General features: G+C 46.7%; 1 protein-coding gene across 4 annotated transcripts; it reads left to right on the top strand.

Annotated features, from left to right (window-relative positions):
* Positions 1–145: 145 nt before the first annotated feature.
* Positions 146–21,312, top strand: scube2 (signal peptide, CUB domain, EGF-like 2). 4 transcript variants are annotated; one of them, XM_062549709.1, is made up of 23 exons: positions 146–307; positions 680–802; positions 1,048–1,173; positions 1,730–1,864; positions 3,799–3,924; positions 4,156–4,272; positions 5,360–5,449; positions 5,985–6,101; positions 6,642–6,764; positions 7,294–7,410; positions 7,939–8,061; positions 8,523–8,639; positions 8,853–8,942; positions 9,040–9,162; positions 10,006–10,173; positions 10,553–10,801; positions 15,380–15,550; positions 16,430–16,597; positions 17,048–17,209; positions 17,440–17,637; positions 18,766–18,918; positions 19,527–19,606; positions 19,911–21,312. In XM_062549709.1, the coding sequence occupies exons 1-23, from the start codon at positions 220–222 to the stop codon at positions 20,055–20,057; spliced, it is 3,111 nt and encodes a 1,036-aa protein (XP_062405693.1). In that variant the 5' UTR covers positions 146–219; the 3' UTR covers positions 20,058–21,312. The 4 variants fall into 4 exon arrangements, with proteins under 4 accessions (XP_062405693.1, XP_062405692.1, XP_062405695.1 ...); XM_062549708.1 differs by having other exon boundaries at positions 10,550–10,801; XM_062549711.1 differs by lacking the exons at positions 8,523–8,639; positions 8,853–8,942; positions 9,040–9,162; positions 10,006–10,173 and having other exon boundaries at positions 19,911–21,311.
* The last annotated feature ends 638 nt before the right edge of the window (positions 21,313–21,950 follow it).

Below are 21,950 nucleotides of genomic sequence, written 5' to 3'. Positions count from 1 at the left end.
CACACACACACACACACACACACACACACACACACACACACACACACACACACACACACACACACACACACACACACACCCTCTCTTACCCTGCTCCCTAATCCCCTCGTGAGCGCAAAGCGATTGACAAGCCAGAATGAAAATGAGTCGGACACTTGTGTACCTCTTCACTGCAAACGGTTCTTTTTGAGGAGACTTCTAAACTTGGATCATATCACCATGGGAGCTATTTGTATTGCCCGGGACTTCTGTTTGTTTTTGCTCTTGTTAAATACTCGTCAAAGCGCAGCGCTTCCTCACAATCGTGGTAGGTTCGTTTTAAAAGAGTGCAGTTTTACGCACGCGCTACCACTTTTACGTCGGGCGAATTGTAGTTTATTTATCTCTTTCAAGCAATGGTTGTTAACGTTTGCAGATACAATATAAACATTTTCATTTTAAAATGTATTGAGCCAGTCGTGGTGTTGTGTTTACATTTATTTGCAGCCTATTTTCAGTCAGAAAATGTATCTTTAGCAACAGTTTTGTGAAACAAAGCCTTGCATTTGCCTTAACTGCTAATTGACTGCAGTTAAGTTAGAGCTAATCAGATGAAAGACCAAAGTTTAATTGGTTAAGTTACCCAACGTTGAAGCTCTTGCTGTAATAAAACATTTTGCATTAAAAAAAAAAACTCTAGATACGGATCAGTGTGCTGATGGAAGTGATGGCTGTCACATTGACGCAATTTGTCAGAATACCCAAGCTTCATATAAGTGCACATGCAAAGCAGGGTTTAAAGGGGACGGAAAGCATTGTGAAGGTAGGTGTATTTGTTTTATTATGTGGTGAAAATGCATTTGATTGTTGCAGACTATCTCGAGCCTTCTCAGTTGGATTTTTGTAGAAATAGTGGATTGTTATTGTGCTAGGCCTATTACTGGGGTCAACGTGTTTTGAAACAATGCAATATGTCCAATTAGTTAACTAATTGCTAAAAGTGTCAAAAGCATCTCTATAATGTTTGGATGGCCATCATTCAGTCTAAACTTGTATTCCATTTTCTAGACATTGATGAATGCGATATTGAACACAATGGTGGCTGTGTACATGAATGTCACAACATACCAGGGAATTATCGATGCACTTGCCACGATGGATTCAATTTAGCACACGATGGTCATAACTGTCTAGGTAAGGATACATTTCATTTAGCCTACATTTTATTGCATTAATGTGCTCGCTGGATGAATGCAGTAAACAGTATCATGCAACGCCAAAGGTCAGAATTTACCTCATTGTGTCAGTTAATTCGGGTCAATTCGTAGCACATTAACTAAAAATTATGTTCATTTGGACCTCATATAAAAGGACATTTAGAATGGCCCTGCCCCTGGATGTTTGAGGGATTTAAGAACTAATGCTCTGGGTTGCTGACTTGAAGAAAATAGTAAAATCCACAAAATTCAACTCAAGCTCAAATTCAACAATAGAGTTAGTTCATTGAGAACAAGATGTTTCTCTCATTTGTGTAATGCTGTCACTTAAAATGGTTGTAAAGAAATAATTTAACAATCATTTTGTCTGAAATGTTGTCTATAGTTAAAGTACTTTATAGAGCGCTCTTGACCAGGAATTAGGCTACACATCTGTTTTGCTTAAAAAAAAATTAAAAAAAAAAAAACGTTAGTATACACTCCTCTAAGTAAGTTTCTGAATGGGAAATGTGATGAGCTGTTTCTGTGTTTAGATGTGGACGAATGTCTGTTCAACAACGGTGGCTGTCAGCATGTGTGTGTCAACACCATGGGCAGCTATGAGTGCCGCTGTAAAGAAGGCTTCTTCCTCAGTGACAACCAGCACACCTGCATCCATCGGTCTGTAGGTGAGTGTGCCTCCCCTGTGTCATGCTTATGCAAGAACCCTGCTTTTCATTGCTGTTGGCTGAAAGCATGGATCCAAAAGTTTCCCAGCTTAGACTACGCTTTAGTGTCTTGTGGTTATTGTACCACATTCTGTGGTTGTTTACTGTTTTAATGACAACGGATTTTGTTTTTGTTTATCTATTTATTTATTTATTTGCTTTTGTGTGTGTGTGTGTGTGTGTGTGTGTGCATGTCCTTAGAGTGCTGGCGTTGGTATAGGTGTTAAGCTGTGTCAGGGTTACCGTTGAGAAAAACTGAAGCGTATGTAAATGCTCACATATAAGACTGTGATTGACAGCACAATGGGGGATGACAGCTTTTAAGTTGGGTTTCTTTTTTGCGGTATTATCCAAAGCAGCTCAGCTCAAAAGGGCCCATGCTGTGGGAAAGGGAGCCCCATGTCTCCGGGAACAAAACAAGTTAATAACTGCAACACTTGAGGTTTTGTTGGCTGTGTCATAGATGAGAATAAAGCACCTTTTTATGTGTCTGTAGCTTCTGAGCCGTGAGTATTGTTGTTTGCCTCAGTAAATTGAAGTGAGTTTGCAAGGGTTTCCACCCCATTGGGTTTCCCTTGGCAAACTGCTAAATCCTATCAGCACATCCACTTGCCTTTAGCGTGAATAGGGACAACCAGCTCCTTACAGTGACCTAGAAAACGTCTTTGATGGAAGGTCAGTTTCTCCCTCTACAAATTGCACAGAGGTTTAAAAGCAATTAGACAACAGGTGTCTTCATATGGAGGCGAATGGATGTGAGGAGGCTGTTGAGGATTTTTCCAAAGACAAGGAATATTGCAGGAGACGTTTGGTCTGGTTTTTGTTGATAGAGTAGCTCTTGTGTCCAATAGTGATTGTGTACATAAACGCAAGTCTGACATTTGGGAAACCACTAAAATGAGGATGACTAATGATGAGTCTTCAAAACATGTTTTTCTTTTGTTTTAATGTAGAGTATTTGAAAGGTTCTTGAAGCATGCTGTCATCGTCTGCATGTTACATCTTTACTTTTGGATACTTTGGGGTAGAACTTAACTCTCTCCCTCCCTCTCTTTCTCTCTCTCTCTCTCTCTCTCTCTCTCTCTCTCTCTCTCTCTCTCTCTATCTCTCTCATTCCCTCTCTCTCTCTCTGCCTGTTGTCGGATGGCCTGCATGCTTTGTCTTGGCGCACAGCCTTCCCCTTAAATAAAGCCTGCCTGGGGCTGTATGTTTGATGGGTCTGCTGCACTTTCACATCATTCGGACACATCAAACTTCCGCCACAGTGGAGACATTGTTTAGTTTTGCCTTTAAACTACTATGGGAGAACTGACCGCGACACCATTTGTAATCAAGAGCTGAATTTCAATGCAAGGCTCATACGCAATGTCTAAAGGGGCCAATCCCAAGAAAGTCAAATGCTTTATCTTGAATGTGTTATGTTTTGTTTGGAAGTGATGGGCCAATGATGTGCTTTAGCTAAGAACCTTGTTTATGTGCTTGAGATGTCTTTGTATACACTGTCGACAAGCTGATTCATTTAAAACAAACATCACCATCTTAGCAGTCTCAGCTTTGCATTGGTTTCTAAGAGATGGAAATTGTTTGATTGATCCTATAGGTGTTTGTTTTTTTGTGGGATGCGCAGTAATGACGTATTGTTGTATGTGTTAAAATATCAGATAATAACAATGCACCTATAGACTTTGATGAAAAGGATAATCATAACTTTATAAAGTTCTACATTAATTGCTTAAGAATGTAGTGATTTTTTTTAGGTTTGTATGTTATACAACAACTATTTGTGAAATTCTGCATTTCCTGAAACTGTTATTTTTAAGAAACGTCCTAATGTGACCAATCGCACAACAGCGCTAGACCATGAAAACCATCTTGTGGATGTCTTATCTTTTCAGAGGGTCTGAGCTGCATGAATAAGGAGCATGGCTGTGCCCACATCTGCAAAGAGACGCCCAAGGGTGGGGTGGCGTGCGAGTGTCGGCCAGGCTTTGAGCTGGCCAAGAACCAGAGAGGTTGCATCTGTACGTATGAGCAGATACCACCTCCAAACACACACACAAACACACACACACACACACACACACACACACACACACACACACACACACACACACACACACACACACACACACACACACACACACACACACACACACTCAGACACTGATAATCTGTTGCTGCAAACAGACACCCCCCCCCCCCCCCCAGTATGGTGAACTGATGCAAAACTGTGTCTTGTTGATGTTCTGTAGTGACCTGTAACCATGGCAACGGGGGTTGCCAGCACACTTGCGACGACACAGACCAGGGGCCGATCTGCAGGTGTCACGCCAGGTACGCGCTGCTCCCCGACGGGAGGTCCTGCACAGGTGAGTCCTTCCTTCCGGTCAGCAACAGCCCACTGAATAACCCTGACACTCCTGGCGAGCTCTCGTACGTTTCGCAAACTAGTGTCTTGACCGTCCTCTTTTGTCTGTCTGCGGATTCCTCCCTTGGATGCCTTGTAGAAAAACCCTCTCTTGATTTGTTGCTCTTGAGAGGGAGGCGCACAGCTCTTCCTCCTCATCCCTGTTTCCATCAGCTTCCATCATGCTGTTTGGAGCCAAGCGCGCGATAGCCATCGCATATCAGATAGTGAGCCAAAACAGCTGGAGCCTGATGGGTACGCCTGTTTGTGGTGTGTGAGCGTGTGTGTGTGTGTGTTGTGTGTTTATCTGTGTGTGTGTGTGTGTGTGTGTGTGTGTGTGTGTGTGTGTGTGTGTGTGTGTGTGTGTGTGTGTGTGTGTGTGTGTGTGTGGGGTGTGGTGTGCATATGTGTGTAGTGTGGGCCTGTGTGTGTTTGGTGTATATGTGTGCGTGTGTGTGTGTGTGGTATGTGTGTGTGTGTGTGTGGTATGTATGGTTTAACGTGTGAGTTTGTTTGTCCGTGTGTGAGGTCTGTGTTTATCACAACACTGTAGTCTTCCCACTACATCTTAACAGCCCTGCTCATCATTGCTCAGCCTTATCTCCGCCTGGCTCAGGCTGAAAAAGCCCCACGGGCTGCTTGTAAACATCCTAGTGGTTACTGGGAGAAACCTTCACGGCTGCTGCCAGGGAGGTCTGGCACTGTCCTGCCGATGGCACCTCCTATCGCTGTTGTGCTCTGAGTTTGCCTCTGGGCAATTGAATTGAGCAGGATTGTTGACTACGCTGAGTAAACACTGATGATCCAAATCATACAAGATGGTTGATAGAGACCGTACGGGACAAAATGGCAACACATGCAATACAACACAATGCAGTGCAATATCTTTGATAATATTTTTCCTGTGTTTCTCAGATTTTTATGTCAGTGCACTGTATTCTTGATTGGACTGAATGATCGTGTACGCTGTCTGTGTGTGTGTGTGTGTGTGTGTGTGTGTATATGTGTGTGTGCTACGGTCACTTTATGGCTGTTATCCTGCGTTGCAGAAAAGGACGAAGTTACCACTGACCCTGCTGAGCACAATGCTACGTCCCTAGCAGAAGTGGACAAACGAGTCAAAAGGCGACTGCTTATGGGTAAGTCCATTCCCTCATGGTAACAGGCCAAGTGATCTATGCTGTGTTTTGGGTGTGCTGCTTCCCACGCCGTGTCTGGACATAGAGTATGCAGACAGGAGGTGGGCTGTGGTCTGCTAAAAGCAGGGCATACCTCAGTGTTTTTGGAGCAAACTGTGAAATGGCTGTGCACCCTCGTTTTCTCACCTTCGATTTCTCCCCAGCGAAATATGCCATGGAGATAGTGTGGCACATTTCACACATGTTCCCTCCAGCCAGTGCTGCGTGGGCCAAAGCACGGATACCATGTTAAGCCTGACAGTCAAAATCGAGCCTGTTTATAGGCCAGCACGTCATCGAGATGCTGACCGTGTCTCAGGTGTTGGCAGGGGTCCAGCACTCAGCCTCCTCACAGGCTATACGCGCCACATATTCTCCAGCTAGCATGCTAATGTCCAGTGATCGAGCAGCGCAGAGCAGTGCAGTGCACAGAGACCTTGACTGTGTGTGTGTGTGTGTGTGTGTGTGTGATTGTGATGACTTGTTGTGTGTCCAGAGACGTGTGCGGTGAATAACGGGGGCTGTGACTGCACCTGTAAGGACACGTCCACAGGGGTCAGCTGTAGCTGCCCTGTCGGCTTCACTCTGCAACCTGACGGCAAGACCTGCAAAGGTGAGATGTCACCACCCCTTCTGCTGCAACGGTTTGTCTTGTTTGGTCTGTTTGTGTCTGTGGAGTTTGTGTTACATTTCATTTGGCTGACGCTTTTTAACCAAGGCGACTTACAACATGGTAAGAACATTCATGTTCATCAACAAACATTTATATTCATCAACAAATGTGATAATTTAGTTAGGCACCTGTAGTGTCTTGGATTTACTATGCTGTCTTTATGTTTGGGCATGACTGTGCTGGATTTTTCATGTGGGATCACTATTTTGTGTTAAAACATGTAAAGTGACAAAGTTTTACATGCGTCCAGTAAAGTGACAAATGTAATGTTTCATCACACACATTGCATAATGTTTTTCCCCAATAGTTTATCTTTTGACTTGACTAAATGTGTCCAGGTTGATATCTTACCAGTTAACTCGGTCATATCCAAGAGCTCACAGTTTTAATTAAATGTGCAAAACCCTTCAAGTCGTACTTGCAAATGATGCCACGTCATTGCCATGACCCTGTTGCTTGACTCTTGTGTTCACTCCTCAGACATCGATGAGTGTGAGCTCCACAACGGCGGATGCGACCACTTCTGCAGGAACACCATCGGCAGCTACGAGTGCAGCTGCCGCAAGGGCTTCAAGCTGCTGACGGACGAGCGGTCCTGCCAGGGTAGGCCTCTCAGTCCACCACCCACCACACCACCACCTCATGCCCCCACCACCACCACCCTCCTCCTCCTCCTCCATCTTATTGACATCCTCAGAGAAGCATCCAGCACAACACAATGCAGGCCCCGTCTGTGTGTAGGTGTGTGTGCAGATAAGACAGGCAGGGCGGGATGCTGTGAACGGTGCCAGTATCGACATGCAGGATTCCTTTGAAGATCCTTAACACGGGCCGGTATTAAGCTTAGCCTCCGAAGAGTGTGTTTCCTCAAGAGCACACAGATCTCCACCCCAGATACAAACACTCACTGGAATGTACCCCCTCAGCCAAACCACCCCCCACCCCCCCCAACCCACCCCACCCCACCCCAATATTTTTCAGCTGGACGTAGGTTTCAGTCAGCTCACAAGCCTATAGAAGGATCACGACCAGGAAGAAGGAAGGTCTCCGCTCTGAACAATCAATGACTCTTGTCTCTGTGCAGTGAAACCATTTTTTTTGCGGTTAACCTACTTTCCTTGTTTGGCCCCAGATATCGACGAGTGCTACTTTGAAAGGACCTGTGGCCACACGTGTGTCAACTCACCCGGGAGCTTCCAGTGTATATGCCACAAAGGCTACACTCTGTACGGGTTGGCCCATTGTGGAGGTAAGAGGCAGATCAACGGTAGGAATTGACAACATTTTGTCTGAGCGGTTTAGCCTTGAAACGGGAGGGTGTTGAGAGACTCTCTGATCTGACGTGACATCCCTGTGTGTTTAGGAGCAGTACTTGAAGGAGCCGGGGCAGGGAAATGTGGATAAACACATGAACAGAGCTCTGTTAGGAACACAGCATTAGATGTCATTGTAATGGGATTAAATCATTCTGTATTTGCTTCAGCGTAACAAAAGAATGGGAAAGAAGATGGATGTGTCTCCTGGAAGTGCTGAGTGTGGCTGGATGTGTGCTTCAAAGGAGTGGGAGACATGATTAATGGGAGATGCTCTCTCTCTCTCTCTTTCTCTCTCTCTCTGTCTGTCTCTGGCTCTCTCTCTCTCTTTCCCTTTTCTTTTACTCTGTCTGTCTCTCTTCTCTCTCTCTCTCTGGCTCTCTCTCTCCCTTTTCTTTTGCTCTCTCTCCTCTCTCTCTCTCTTTTCTCTCTCTCTCTCCCTCTCTTCCCTGTGTCTCTCTCAGACATAAATGAGTGCAGCATGAACAACGGCGGTTGTCAGCACCGCTGTGAGAACACCATGGGCGGATTTGAGTGCCACTGCTCCCCCGGCTACAAGCTCCACTGGAACAAAAAGGACTGTATTGGTAAGGTGGCCATCTCCTCTAGACTGGGCAGCTCTGTTTGTGTGGCGGGGATTGTGCAGGCCTTGTGCCCAGCCTCGTTTTATGTTTTTTTTCCCTGGGGATGGGGTGTTAAAACAGGAGATACTTTGACGATGTCTACCTCTCGTTCTGATTCACCGGGCTTTTTGTTATCAACAAAAAGGAGAATCAGAATTTCACTAACAACAACAACAAAAACAACCACAACAACAACAACAACTCACCAGTGACTGAACTCAACAGTTTGTGTGCATTGATCTCTGCTTGGCCTGCTCAAATGTCTGTCTCACTTCTCTCCATTGGTTTGGTCCGTGGTCCTTTTCCCTTTTCCAAGTCCCCCCAACCACCCCCTCCACCCCCGCCCCGCCCCCCACCCCACCCCCCCACCCCAAACGCCTACACTTCTCTTTATCTTTGAGCGTGTTGTGATTCTTTCCATCCAGAGGCAGAGGGTCTGCCTGCGCTCCAGCCCGCTGCCAAAGCCACCCTGAACTGCGGCAAGCAGGAGGGGGGTGACCACTGCTTCCTGACCTGTCAGTCCCAGGTCCACATCAGCAGCGGTGAGTGAGACAGACTGGCCCACCAGTTAGCCGAGTCGCAGCAGCAGCAGGTTTCGGCTTGCTCCCGCTGTTTGTACAGGGCATGCTGGCTTTTGTTCAGTTGCCCCCTCCTCTCTCCCTCTCTCTTTCTCCCTCTCTCCCTCTCTCTCTCTCTCTCTCTCTCTCTCTCTCTCTCTCTCTCAGACCTCTGATGCCCTTTATGTGTGCTTGTAGGAGCTGCGGATTCCTATACAGTGACCTGTGGAATGCCTTTGCCCTGCTTCACTGAGGGACAAAAGAACGAGTCAGGGTCGTATTGCCAAGGCAAGAACACAACATCTCTGTCCACCGACCGTTGCTGGATCCGTATACTCCCTAAACACACAGGGGTTTGGTTTTTAACTGTTTCCTTCCTCGGTAGGTTCAGATACATCGCACACCCCGAGGATCAAAACCACAGTGACCTTCAAGTCGGGAATGGGGAAGTGTAACCTGAAAAAGAGTCAAGAGAAACTGGAGGAAGGATTTAATAACGCTCTCTCAGGTACATGAGGCCCCCAAGCAGCCTAATCTAATCCATGGAAACCTAACTGAAACGGTCATGACAGAGTGGAAGAGTACAGTTGGCGATTCTTTGAGTGCTGGCTGTAAAAGCTCTTCGTATTTACCCCAAAGTAATCACACTTCATACATGGAGCTCAACAAAATAAACCAGACTTCGTGGCTGGTCACATGTAATTTGGGAAAGCGCAGCGCAGTCGGGTTGGGTCACGGAGAGCCAGAGGAGCTTGGGAATGGCCGGGCCATCTGGATGTTTTGAATGTCTCAGCGCTGCGTATTGTCCAGCGCTGACAGGGAAAAACCAAATTAGCCATAGCAGGCCTTTTAGCAGGGGCCCTACTCAGCCATCAGTCACACTGACTTCCGATTGGTGGATCTCGATTCAGCTCTCTTTCCACCTCCATTTTGCGCCAGTATCCACCTTAATCCTGTGCCAAACAATGGGCGTCGCCATGACACCTCAGTATTCCGAAATCCAGTTTTCCATTTCCAGCAGAAGCTGTGTTATATTGATTTTTAAGTGGTTTCATATGATGGCCTACTGAGACTGCATGAGTTATACATGTAAACAGAATGGACAGAAGATGAAGACTGGAACGGATGCTGGTTTTAGGAATAAGGTGGATAGATGGATGTGATGGATGGCAAAAAAGTTATAAAAATATTCCCACCATTCATGTACAATAAGGAAATACATACTTTCTACGATAAAACCTTAAAATCTTTTATACAAATTTGCTTTAATATGTATTAATGTATAAATACAAATATCTTCTCTCCTCCTATTTTGTCTTTGTTTTAATGTGTATGTTGTGTATTTCCACAGACAGGATGCTGTCTAGCACTGAGAATGTCCAGTTCAGCTTCGTCAGCCTGCACTGCAGCATGTCCAACCGGCGTTTACGCAGTCGCCATGGACGCAAGGCGGGCGACGAAGAGGGCTCCTTCATCACGGCCGAGTTTGAGCTGGATGTGAGCCTTGAGGAGGTAACAGGTTGGTTTCACTGTCGCGCCTCCGAATCCTAACCTCGCCTCTTTCTGCCTCTCACACCTGTCTCTGCCGATGCTTCGCCCCACTAAACTATGCCCTCGAGTATCTCCTGGTTTTGTTTTGCTTTGTCCATGTAGTGGCCCTGTAGCCAAGATGGTGGGTTTGATGTTTATGAATCAAGTCCTGGACGAAGGGTTTTTTTGAACATGTATTAGTGAGGATTTTGTGTTGTCTTGTGTGCGTGCATGTTGCCTGTAGACTGCACTGATGTCTTTGTCTTTGCATTTTTCAGTTGATATGCACAGGTATGCGAGTACTGTACGGTATGTAAGGCAAAGATGTTCGTGTCAGGTTTTTTGTATCAAGTGTTCTCTCTCAGCAGAGAGCTGTGACCTGGGCTGTGTCCGGCGGCGCTCGGAGAAGAGGCTGCGCAAGACCATCCGCACCCTGCGCAAGTCCATCAACCGCGAGCAGTTCCACCTGCACTTCGCCGGCTCCGAGTACGAGATGGGCAAGAGGGCGGCCGCGGCGGCGGCGGCGGCGGCGGCAGCAGCGGCCGTGTCACCGCTGCGACCCGTGGACCTGCAGGAGCACTGCGGCACCGGCCAGATGCTGGTCAACAGGAAGTGCGGTGAGCATCTGACCCCTACTCCTACCCCGCCGGTCGTCTGAGCAATCGGGGTCTAAGACTCCGCCAGGGCGCATAGCTTCGACTGTCCAAGCCTCACACTTCCATCAGGGTGCTTAGGAGAGCGCCTCATATGCCAGAAAGCAACTGTGAATCTCAGTGAAGTGTGCTGGAGTGTGTTTTGGAGTGTGTTAGATGAGGTGTGTTGAGCAGGTGTGGGCCAGATGATGGCCATATTTGGGCGTGTGTTTAGTCACTGGAGTGGAGGACTGGCCCTGCAGAGGGGGAACATAAGGCTGATGCTGTCTGGTCCTGGCATTCTCCTCTTCTGTCTCTCTCTTGCTCTTTCTCTCTCTTGCTCTCTCTCGCATCCTCTCTCTCTGTTTATCGGTCTCTCTTCCTCTCTCAACTCTTCTGTCGCTCCCTCTATCTCTCTGTCCCTCTCTTGTTCTTTCTCTCTCTTGCTCACTCTATCTCCTTCTCTCTCTCTCTCTCTCTCTCTCTCTGTCCCTCTCTTGTTCCCTCTCTCTCTTGCTCTCTCTCTCTCTCTGTCTTTCTCTTTTTATTGAGTGCCGAGAGGGGAGTGAGAGCTTGTGTTGGCCGAGCGCACTGGGTGTGCTTGGCAGGGAAAAGGCTGTTCCGTATGAAGCTATTTTTTATTTATTTATCTTTTTTTTTTTTTTTTTTTAAAAACCCCTCTGACCTGGGGTTCAGGACGGCCGCGTTGTTTTCGAAATAGCGAGGCCTTATCTTGCCAAGCTCACAGTGAAGGTAGACAAAGCTCCGTGCATCAAAGGTCCAGATGACCTCAAACCTCCTTGACAAATGAGCTCCCCACCTCAGGCTTCTCAGAGCAAAGATCTCCAAGGCTCTGGTCAGTGGAGTGATATCACACCGTTCAGCATGCCTCGGCTTGGAAACGCACTGATGCAGGCTAACAGTTCTTATTTTCTTATCTTTATATGTCTGTTTTAATGGACACAAAAATAAAGTTGGTAGGTGAAACCCTGTGGACATCTGCCCTGAGATAGGCCTTGGACAGAAGACCTTTTCTCTCTTTCTTTCTTTCTCTCTTTTTCTCTATCAGTGGCTTTGACTGAAGGCCCCATTAAGGGTTCCATGCAGACTGCCGTCCTCTCTCCCGAGCCAGTAAAACAGGGTGATCAGAGCTGCCCTGTGCGCCCCAACCCCCTCATGGACACTCGGCCCTACAGCCCCAGTCTGTTTATAGAGCTGCCCCCAAGGACCTCTCTAGAGCCCCAGAATACCAGTCACAACAGCCTCAAGGAACAACTGAGGAACAAGCCTGATGCCGGGATGTCTAAGATACCTATGTCTGGGATATTGATGTCCCTGCCGTTATGGATTGTTTTGCTAAGATGTATGGAAAGTTGCAGTGGTGGTGCATAATCCAAAGAGCCCACAGCCAAAAGACAAGCCCAGTCCAAATATCTAATAGCAATTTGGCTCTTTTTTTGTAAAAAAAATAAATGGCAGACGTAGATTTATTTGAGTCCTGCTTAAACGCTCCCTTGAGTTCCAATTAATGTAGCAGGCTTACCGGGAAGTGAAGTCAAATAATTCCTCTGTCCAAAACAATGGTTAGCCAATGCATGCATGTTTAGATTCTGCCGTCGCCGTTCCTACATGGGTCCTCAAGCTCGTTCTCTTTTTTTTTGAGTAGTGGTGTTTGAGTGAAGGCACAGAGGAACAATTTCCAGGCACTGCTAAGACAGCAACATCCCCCCAACACACACACACACACACACACACACACACACACACACACACACACACACACACACACACACACACACACACACACACACACACACACACACACACACACACACACACACACACACACACACACACACACACACACACACACACACACATACACACACACACACACACACATCTAAAAGGAGCTATATTTTTTCCTCTCCTTTCCCCACCTCCCCCACTGGATCAGGTTGCTAAGTGCAGTTTAGTCTTTTCAGTTTGCCCACTCCATTGTAAATCCCAGCGGGGCTTGTTCTCACTGTGGGAGAGGGGAGAACATCCCCACATCAACACACTCACTGCTTCACACACAGAGGGAAGAGAGAGAGAAGGGGAGAAAGAAAGAGAGAGAGAGAGAAGTGGGGAAATAAAGAGAAAGAAAGAGAGAGGGAGAAAGGGTGAGAGAGAAAGAGAAAGGAAGAGAGAGAGAGAGCGCCAGGGTCCCTGCTTAGGCTGTCCACCCCAGCCCTAAGAGCCTTAGCAGGGGCCTGTCCATCTCCTAAAGCCGATCACCCAGAGCATTCACGTGTAATCACGTTATAACAATGCGTTGGGAAAGTTTTATGTAATGATATTACAGCTGCCTGATGATGTGACGTTGACGCCAGATCACGATGACTCTCTTTTTCAAAAAGGGACCTTATTGTTGTTGTTGTTGTTGTTGTTGTTGGTACACAGCAGCCTGGCTGAAATGCTGTTTGTAAACAAGCGAGTGGAGTTTCTCACAAAAGGATGAAAGCTGAATGAATGAGCGCAGGCCGAGCCAGCCTGTGCTGGCGTCCGAATGTGTGCCGTGTTTCCCATCCCTCTGTGCTGGGGTGTGTGTGTGTCGGCGTTGTCGAGGCTCTTGTTTGCGTGTTTGTTTTTTGTGAAGGAGACACTCGGCTGTGCTGTTTATTTAAGCGGGCGGTTTAAGTGTTAAATTCCCTCTTCAAGCCGCAACAGCACAGCCACTCGGCGTGACCCCAGCCAGTGAACTGCCAGGGAGAATTGACTCCAGCGACACCATGGGAATCAATTAGCATCCGCTATTTGGGCCCTGGCCTGATAGGTGCAAGCAACCACTGGGGCTGCCATGAATGGGGGAATTCAGCGGCCTGCCCTCTTTTATTGGGTTCAGCTCCTTACCACTGTGATACCATAGTGTTTGCCTATGTCATCAAATAGGCAAGAGCTGTGGGAGTGAATAGAGGTGAAAGGTCGTTTAAACCTCTTTGGGGCCATCAATTGGAGGACTCAATAGAATGGTCTCTTTGCATTTGAAAAGCTTCAAGGTTTTTCTTCTCTCTCCCTCTCTCTGTCTCTCTCTCTCTCTCACTCTTTGCCTCTCTCTCTCGCCCTCTCTCTCTCTCTCTCAATCTCCCTCTTTTCCTCCACACTCTTACTCACTGCTTGCGTGAAATAAAAGCGGGCTCTGGAGACAATGCTGCGCTGGCTCTTCGTGGTCATTCAGGATAAACAAAAGGCAAAAAAATGAACTGCTCTTGAGAGAATTACATTTTCTTCCCTTTTTAGAGAAATCGGGCAATTTGCGGAGGCGCGCATAATAGGTGTGCAGTGAGGCTTGTGGAGGGAGGCTCCGGACTCATTACTATGGGCTCAGTCTGGAGTAAAAAAAATCACTTTGGCCCCCAGCTCCTGGGCCGGCCCTTGCACGTCACGTTGGACACAGACACAGAGAAAGTGCAGGCCCTGAAAAGCAGCGCTCGCAAATCCTACGAGCCGAAATAACAACTTCAAGATGGAGGCCGTCTTGTGTGCAGTTGGGCTCCGATCCGATGGGATATTTATAGCCGGCTGCCAGAGAGCGAGACAGAGAAATTAAAAGCAAAACAAAGCACTTCTGCCCCACCTCGCCTGTCCCCGCTCGGGCCAAAAAAGATTACACAGTCTCTAACTTCATCAGAGAGAAAAAACGGCACCCACACCATAATTAAAAAGCATTACGCACACACAGCCCCGCAGAATAGCCTGAATTTATAAAGCAAACATGAAAAGTGAGTGCGAGGCAGCCCCCCTGTAATCAGGCCTCCAGATCCTTGTGAGGTAAAGTGGCGCAGGCTCCCTTTGAGAAACCACAGCGAGTACTTTGGTAGAGGTGGAGGTGGCTACGGCGGGATTCTCCAGGAGGTGGGGAGGCGTTTGATGTGGGCTAAAAGGCAGCTGTTGGGGCTCACGGCGTGTGTTTGTCTGAATTTTTAGCATAGCTGCATCAGGTCGATTCGCGATGGCCTCCCCTCTGTTGGCTCGGTGCGGGGGCTTTCTAGGTGCGGGGGTGGGATGGATGTGGTGGCTCTCTCCCACGCTACTCTCTCTCTCTCTCTCTCCAGGGCCTTTCAGATGAAGCGATTAGCGCTGTGCTAGCCCCTGGGTCCAGTGTGCAATAGCAGTCGCCCCCAGCGCTCCTGTGGTCAGTTCAGGAGTGCCGTGGCCCCACTCCAAATGCTGCGATCCATTGTCTGAACCTGCGGTTCCTCTGGTACTGAGCAGGATTATCATCGCAACAACACATCATCAGTAGGGTGAAACTAACCTGTCTCACGACAGTCTAAACCCAGCTCACACTCCCTATTAGTGAGCCTACAGGGCAGTGGACTGCTCCGCGCTTGTGACTGTGCTTCACTGGACGCAGGAGCAGACCGTTGTTGTCTGGCGCAGGCCGTTGGAAACGACCGGTTTGAGAGCAGTGGTGGATTACATTTTACTCTTTCACGTCATCATCATCATCACCCCGCCATCCTTTCCCTCTCTCTTCATCCCTCTCTGACTGTCTGTCTCTGTGTGTGTCGTCTCCAGTGAGCTGTAGCGTGGGCACCTTCTACGACGGCGAGCAGGCCCGCTGTCTTCTGTGCCCCGCTGGAACGTACCAGGACGAGGAGGGGCAGGTGTCGTGCGAACCGTGCCCAGGCCCCGACGGGAGGGTCACTCCTAGAACCGTGGGGGCGCGGAACGTCTCGCAGTGCGGCGGTAAGTCCACATTGTCTGGGGAAGAGCAATAGCCATCACAGGGACAGCACATTCAAGTGCACTTAGACATTGGCAGCTTCCCATGTTACCATAATGGGTTTTTTAGGTACACGGATGAGTGCTGTCTTGAGACACTTCATAGGTAAAACCACCAACTTGTGGTTTTCCGCGCAAATCCGCACGAACGCGAGAGGCGGTCTCGGAGGAGGGAAAAGGCCATGCTTGTTTGTGAACACACCGCCGTATCCAAGTAACCGCCGTTAACATTTGCGGGGAGCTTATAATCTCCTTCTGATTAATCTGGGAAATGAATGAGCGCGAGTGAATCATCTCCTGTGTTTAGACACAGGCAGGAAGCGCATGTGTCTCGATAAAAATCTCCAGCGCTGCTCGCTGTGTGCTGCGTTAAGACCAGGAATTCTTTGATTGTTCCCTGCCGCCCGCTGGACTCACCCTTGACAAAGAGCCCCGTTGAATCGACCCTTGTGTGGGCAGGGGGATTGAAAAAAAGAGAAAGAAGGGAGGAGAAAAAGCACCAGCATGTTTTCGCTGGTGGAACACTGTTATCGTTGCCGTTTGCATCGGCAGGTCCAAGATCCCATCGGTGCAGGGTAGACTAAACAGAAACAACTATCAGGCCCTCGCCGCTCTGTGGCAGGCACTTGGCTGAAGTCATTCAGGAGATAGGGAGGAGACCGTGCAGCAGCAGATAGCCAGCGCGCACTACGTCATGCCAACACCAACCGCCCCCACCACCTCCACCTCCACCTCCACCTCCTCAGCCTGTTTGGAGGAGTAAACTATGGTTGGAGTCCATCCGCAGGTTTGGCTGGGGCTCAACATCACCAAAGTGTGTGTGTGTGTGTGTGTGTTTTGTAGGTCAGTGTTCCCCAGGCCAGTACTCCCGCGATGGCTTCGTGCCGTGCGTCCCGTGCCCGCTGGGCACCTACCAGCCAGAGGTGGGGCGCACCTTCTGCTTCCCCTGCGGAGGAAGTCTCATCACCAAGCACAGTGGAGCCACGTCCTTCCAGAACTGCGAAACCAAGGGTGAGACACACATCTGGGAGAGCATGTTTAAAATAGCTCTGATCAACCACAAACATTGTTATATGTGAAATACAAATAACCATATGCCTTGGTATAAACCATGTACATTCAGTTTCACATGTGACAGAAAAAAGAAACACGAGCATGAATGAAAATCCATTTGTGATTCGTCATGAATGTACTTGCCATGGTATTCATACCACTCATTGTCTGTAAAATGAGGTGCGTTCAAATTCGCAAACGTTTGGTGAACGTTTGCGCATGTTGCGTATTGTTTGACAAATTTGAACGCACCTGTTGTTTAATGGTAACTCTTTGTGCCTGTACAGTTCAGTAAGATGATTTTATATTCCTCTTTATAGCCAACTTTAGCATGTGTTCCAGTACTTATGGAGGGCACTGTATATAATATATTATGTTGTTTAATGTTGACTCTTTGTGCCTTTGCAGTCCAGTGCTCTCCAGGCCACTACTACAACACCAGCACCCATCGCTGCATCCGCTGCCCCATGGGAACCTACCAGGGCGAGTTCGGCCAGAACTACTGCGTGTCCTGCCCGGGAAACACCACCACCGACTTCGACGGCTCCACGAGCATCATGCAGTGCAAAAGTAAGCCTGGAGCAGTGAGCGCACAAGACGGGGAGAGATGTCTTATTAAATCAGTAGCTAATAACACCGTGAACACGTTTTTACTTGCCTTGTTCAACGTTTAAACCACATTAAAAAAGCACGCTGAGAGAAACGGCTCTTCATGTTCTGTGCGCAGCTCACCAGCGGATAATTAGCGTTGTTCCGCTAGGGCATCATAAAGCATTTGGCACTCTCCTGTCATCTTGCAGACAGACAGTGTGGAGGAGTGTTGGGGAATTACACCGGCTATATAGAGTCTCCCAACTACCCGGGGAACTACCCGGCCAACATCGAGTGCAACTGGACCATCACTCCTCCGCCCAAGCGCCGCATCCTCATCGTGGTGCCCGAGATCTTCCTGCCCATTGAGGACGAGTGTGGCGACTACCTGGTCATGAGAAAAACACGTAGGTAGCTCTCTAGGGGGCCCAGAGAGAGCCTCCTCTCCTCACACGTCACATGAAAGGCTAAAAAAATGTCCCACCTCACACTGTTGAGACCTATAACACGAGGGGGCTGTTCGAGAAAAAAAACTATTTTCAAACAAAACAGGTCGTCCTGACATTGGAGAGATTGGCTCTTTTCTTGAGACAGTTAGGATTTTTAGCAGGCTGTCGGGCCAATTTCTGTGAATGGCTCTTTTGAATAATAAATTACATCATAGTGCTAACAGCTCCCTTTCCTTTTCGCAATGTGCACACAAATGGTCACCTAATACTGTGGTTGGTAGAGCCTGTAAAGTGTAAGCATGCACATATGATGGAAAAATCCACACTTTGGCCATTATGTACAGGGTGCTGGTATTAAACTACCCATAAGAGTCAAATCACTGTGTAGGAAACATCCTGTAGTAATAGCAGGCAGCTCTTTTTGAACCACTGACCTAATAGTAATAATATATTTGGTGTACACAAATGTTTGGCTGACAGCATTTCACCTAGCCTGAAAAAAACCCCCTAAATGACTGGTTGCAGAGGTGGTAGTGGAAAAGAGATTGCAAAACACACCCCCTTGTTGGAAGTGTGAGCTGCCTGTGGAGCGAGCTGAAGGGAGATCCCCTCCTGCAGACACATGGTGCTTACATGTGCACTCACTCAGTGTGCTCACTTTAATCTAGCCGCATGGTTTAGGCCTTTGTGCGTTAGCATGCAGAGGAGCAGAGGGGAAGACATTACTCCTGGCAAAGCCCGCTGTGTGTGTGTGTGTGTGTGTGTGTGAGAGAGAGAGAGGGAGAGAAGAGAGAGAGAAAGAGAGAGAGAGAGTCTGTGTGTGTGTGTGTGTGTGTGTGTGTGTGTGTGTGTGTGTGTGTGTGAGTGTGTATGTGTGAGTGTGTGAGTGGGGCTGTTAAGTGATCACGCGTTAATGATGAAAAGGAGAGCTGGGGCTGCATGGGTGGAGCAGTCTTATGGGCCCCATTATGGTCTCGCTGTGATCTCCTGGTGCTCCAATACGCTCTTTAGGAGCAGCTCTCACGCTCTCACAGGGCCCGTGGAAGAATAGGCCAGCGGGACTCAAGTGCTTCCTGTTTCTCGCAGATCTGCCCAACTCGGTGACGACGTACGAGACATGTCAGACGTACGAGCGGCCGATCGCCTTCACCTCCCGCTCCAAGAAGCTGTGGATCCAGTTCAAGTCCAACGAAGGAAACAGTGGGAAGGGCTTCCAGGTTCCTTATGTGACATATGATGGTAAGACAGAAGCACATCAAGTAAAAAAAAAACTAGAAAAGCACTCAGAGAGCGCAACTACCTCCGCCTGCATTGATCTTCCTAGGTTGTCATACATTTGAACCTAAACTATTCAGATCGCCACCACGTGGCCATACCATGCCATTACACCACTAAGCTAAATACATAAACGCATCTGGAATCCCGACAGAATTACGGATCAGTCCCAAAATTTAATCGAAATCCATCCATTACATTTTGAGTTATCTTGCTAACAAACAGGCAGACAGACAAACGCCGGTCCCCGATGAAAACATATACCTCCTTGGCAGAGGTAAATAAAAACAAGGCTACTCGAGAATTATCATTAGGTGCAGTGGTGTTAGCTACAACATTATGAAAACCCTAACAGTGATTGGACAATAGGAGTTCTAAGTGTGTGTGTTGACTTTTGATTCAAGACTCACAGAAGAGCTATTCAGCGCCACACAGTCTAGTGCTCCAATATGCACTCAAAGACTTTCATGTAGCAATTTCTCCCATGGGTGTGTCTATCTATGTGTGTTATGAATTGTCAACTTGGGATCAGATCCGATCAGATCAGACTGTCTTACTTGATGTTCCCCCAGAGGATTACCAGGAGCTGATTGAAGACATAGTCAGAGATGGAAGGTTATACGCATCTGAGAATCACCAAGAAATTCTAAAGGTACAATGTAAGATCTTGCTTATGGTTTTTATGGGGAATGATTTATATATACTACTTGTTTGCGAAGAGGAGAAACAAGGAGAAAGACCATGCATTTTAGGAGAGGTAAACAACTGTCTGAAGATATATTTAAAAAATGTTATCCAAAGGTTCCAGGAGGAGCGTTTCAGTGGCTTTTAGTGATAGAGGGCCCTCTTGTGGACATAGTGGGAACAACAGTGTAACAAGTAAACTGAGTTGTGGTTTGATGTCTATTTTCCTTTTGTCAGTGAAATGAATGTTAATGATGGTTTCATTCTAACAGGACAAGAAACTTATGAAGGCCCTGTTTGATGTCCTTGCGCATCCACAAAACTTCTTCAACTACACTGCCCAGGAGTCAAGGGAAATGTTCCCCAAATCCTTCATCCGATTTTTGCGCTCCAAGGTTCTGCGTTTTTTGCGGCCCTAAAAAAAAAAAAAGAAAACAGTGCTTATCGCCCCTTGGTGGCACTGTCCTGAAACTGTGCTTCATCATTGGTGCAACCAATTATAGACTCATAAGAAACTGTCCAACCTGAGAATGTTTGGAACCACCAGATGAGGCTGGGAATGAGGAGAGAGTGACTCTTAATCTTAATCTCATCTCTGCCATCCAAAGAAAGGTGACAGTGGACGATCTCAGCAAGGACACTGGGGCTCCTCCTCCCCATGATAAGACCAGAAGTGGACAGCATATAAATGGACTAGTACTTGTCACAGCCAAATGCTAGTAGGACCCTCAGTGCCTCTAGAGCATCAGAATGGACCCCAGTGACATCACCCCCTTCTTTTTTTTACATAAAGGAAAAGTGTGGACTGTGTTCAAGTAACTCTGGGTCTTTGAAATGGTTGTTTGAAACTTTGAATTGTCTGTTGAGTTGAGTGGTTGTGTTGTGTGGAAAGACCAGCAAATTTACTTTTTTGTCCTTCCTGTCCCCCAACAGGACATCCTATAGTGTTCAAAGATATTTTGTTTGTCCATCAAAGGGAAGATACTCCTTTTACATGTTTGTGCATAAAGAGAATAGCCTACTCCTTTTTACTGATAGAAGATGGGTGGGCCTGCAGTGTTGAGATGCATCAAGATCACTGGTGCTTATTGTGAGGAAATATATATATATGAAATATACTGTATGTTAAATGCAACCTTTTTATATATCTGATCACTACAAGGGATATAGTGACACAGTAAAAAAAAAAGCAATTATTCTTTTGAATGTTTTGTATATTATGTATAAAAATACTAGACTGCTCTCATGAATTGTATTGTAGATGCCTTCCTGTGAAGTATGTAATTTTGTTGAGTGATGTATGGAAACATGTTTTGTAGCCTACATCCACATAGTATAGGTCACATTTTCAATCAATGTGTATGCTGTTTTGCATGATTGAATCACACCGCCACTGAATGCCAGTACTTTGTTGTCAGATTTGATACACTTGCACAGCCAATTATAAGACCTTCTTCACATACGCAAGAGATCCCATCATGCAAGTTTGTCCTTGTACTCAACAAATTAAATGAACCATGACTTTTGGGAAAAGAGTTTGGTAGAATAGCAATTTCCGGTCATGTATTAGAAAGTAAATTAATATCTATATTTTTATGTTTTATACATCTAACATGTAAATAAATCAAGTAATTAAAATAAGTATGCCTGTTCTGTTTTCCTGTGTATAAGAAATATGAATGTCTACATTGCTGTCAAAATCATTAACATCATAATGTACATTTTGAAAAGAGCACAGAAATAAAAGAAGAAAGCAAAGATACTCGATTACTAGCAGCAACGCAATTCGTTTTAACCCTCTCTAAAGAAAGTCTTGACACTAAAATCCCAATATAGGGCGCTAGTAAACTAACCACAATAGAGCCCCCTGGTGGAGCCTTTGATCAACTGTTCCCTAAAGTGACAACTTTGTTGGCTCTGTGGAAGCGTAATCAGAACGTTTTTTTTGTATGGTTAATGCATCTAATTATTTGCATAGTCTACAATTCATTGTTCTCATATTTATTTCTCGTAATTTACAAGGGTCCAAACAAACACCAGCTGTCATGGGGGAAAATATGGTAGGCTATTAATGCACATGTGGGCTATATAACAACCTAATAACCACATTTTCAGAGCAAGTGAGGGTATAAAGGATTGATATAATTGTCTACCATATAGGTCTATCCCCAAAAAAACAAAGAAATTCAAAATAAGTAGCCTATAGTGAATTAGTGAGGATGGATAAAAAGTCAGGCCCAGCCCTAGGCTTACCTCTCAAACATGTTGCACAGTGCGATCTCTTTTATTAGCTGGTATTTTTCTTTTGAAGT

Source organism: Sardina pilchardus, chromosome 11 (genome assembly GCF_963854185.1).
Source record: "Sardina pilchardus chromosome 11, fSarPil1.1, whole genome shotgun sequence".
In the NCBI taxonomy this organism is placed as follows: Eukaryota; Metazoa; Chordata; class Actinopteri; order Clupeiformes; family Clupeidae; genus Sardina; species Sardina pilchardus.
Note: the sequence above shows the minus strand (reverse complement) of the source record. Positions and strands in the feature narration are given on the sequence as shown.

Coding starts and splice junctions, on each gene's coding strand:
- scube2 (XM_062549708.1), top strand. CDS start 220: ATGGGAGCTATTTGTATTGCCCGGGACTTCTGTTTGTTTTTGCTCTTG. Junction 6,102..6,641: donor TGACGGCAAGACCTGCAAAG/GTGAGATGTCAC, acceptor TTCACTCCTCAG/ACATCGATGAGTGTGAGCTC. Junction 10,802..15,379: donor GCTGGTCAACAGGAAGTGCG/GTGAGCATCTGA, acceptor TGTCGTCTCCAG/TGAGCTGTAGCGTGGGCACC.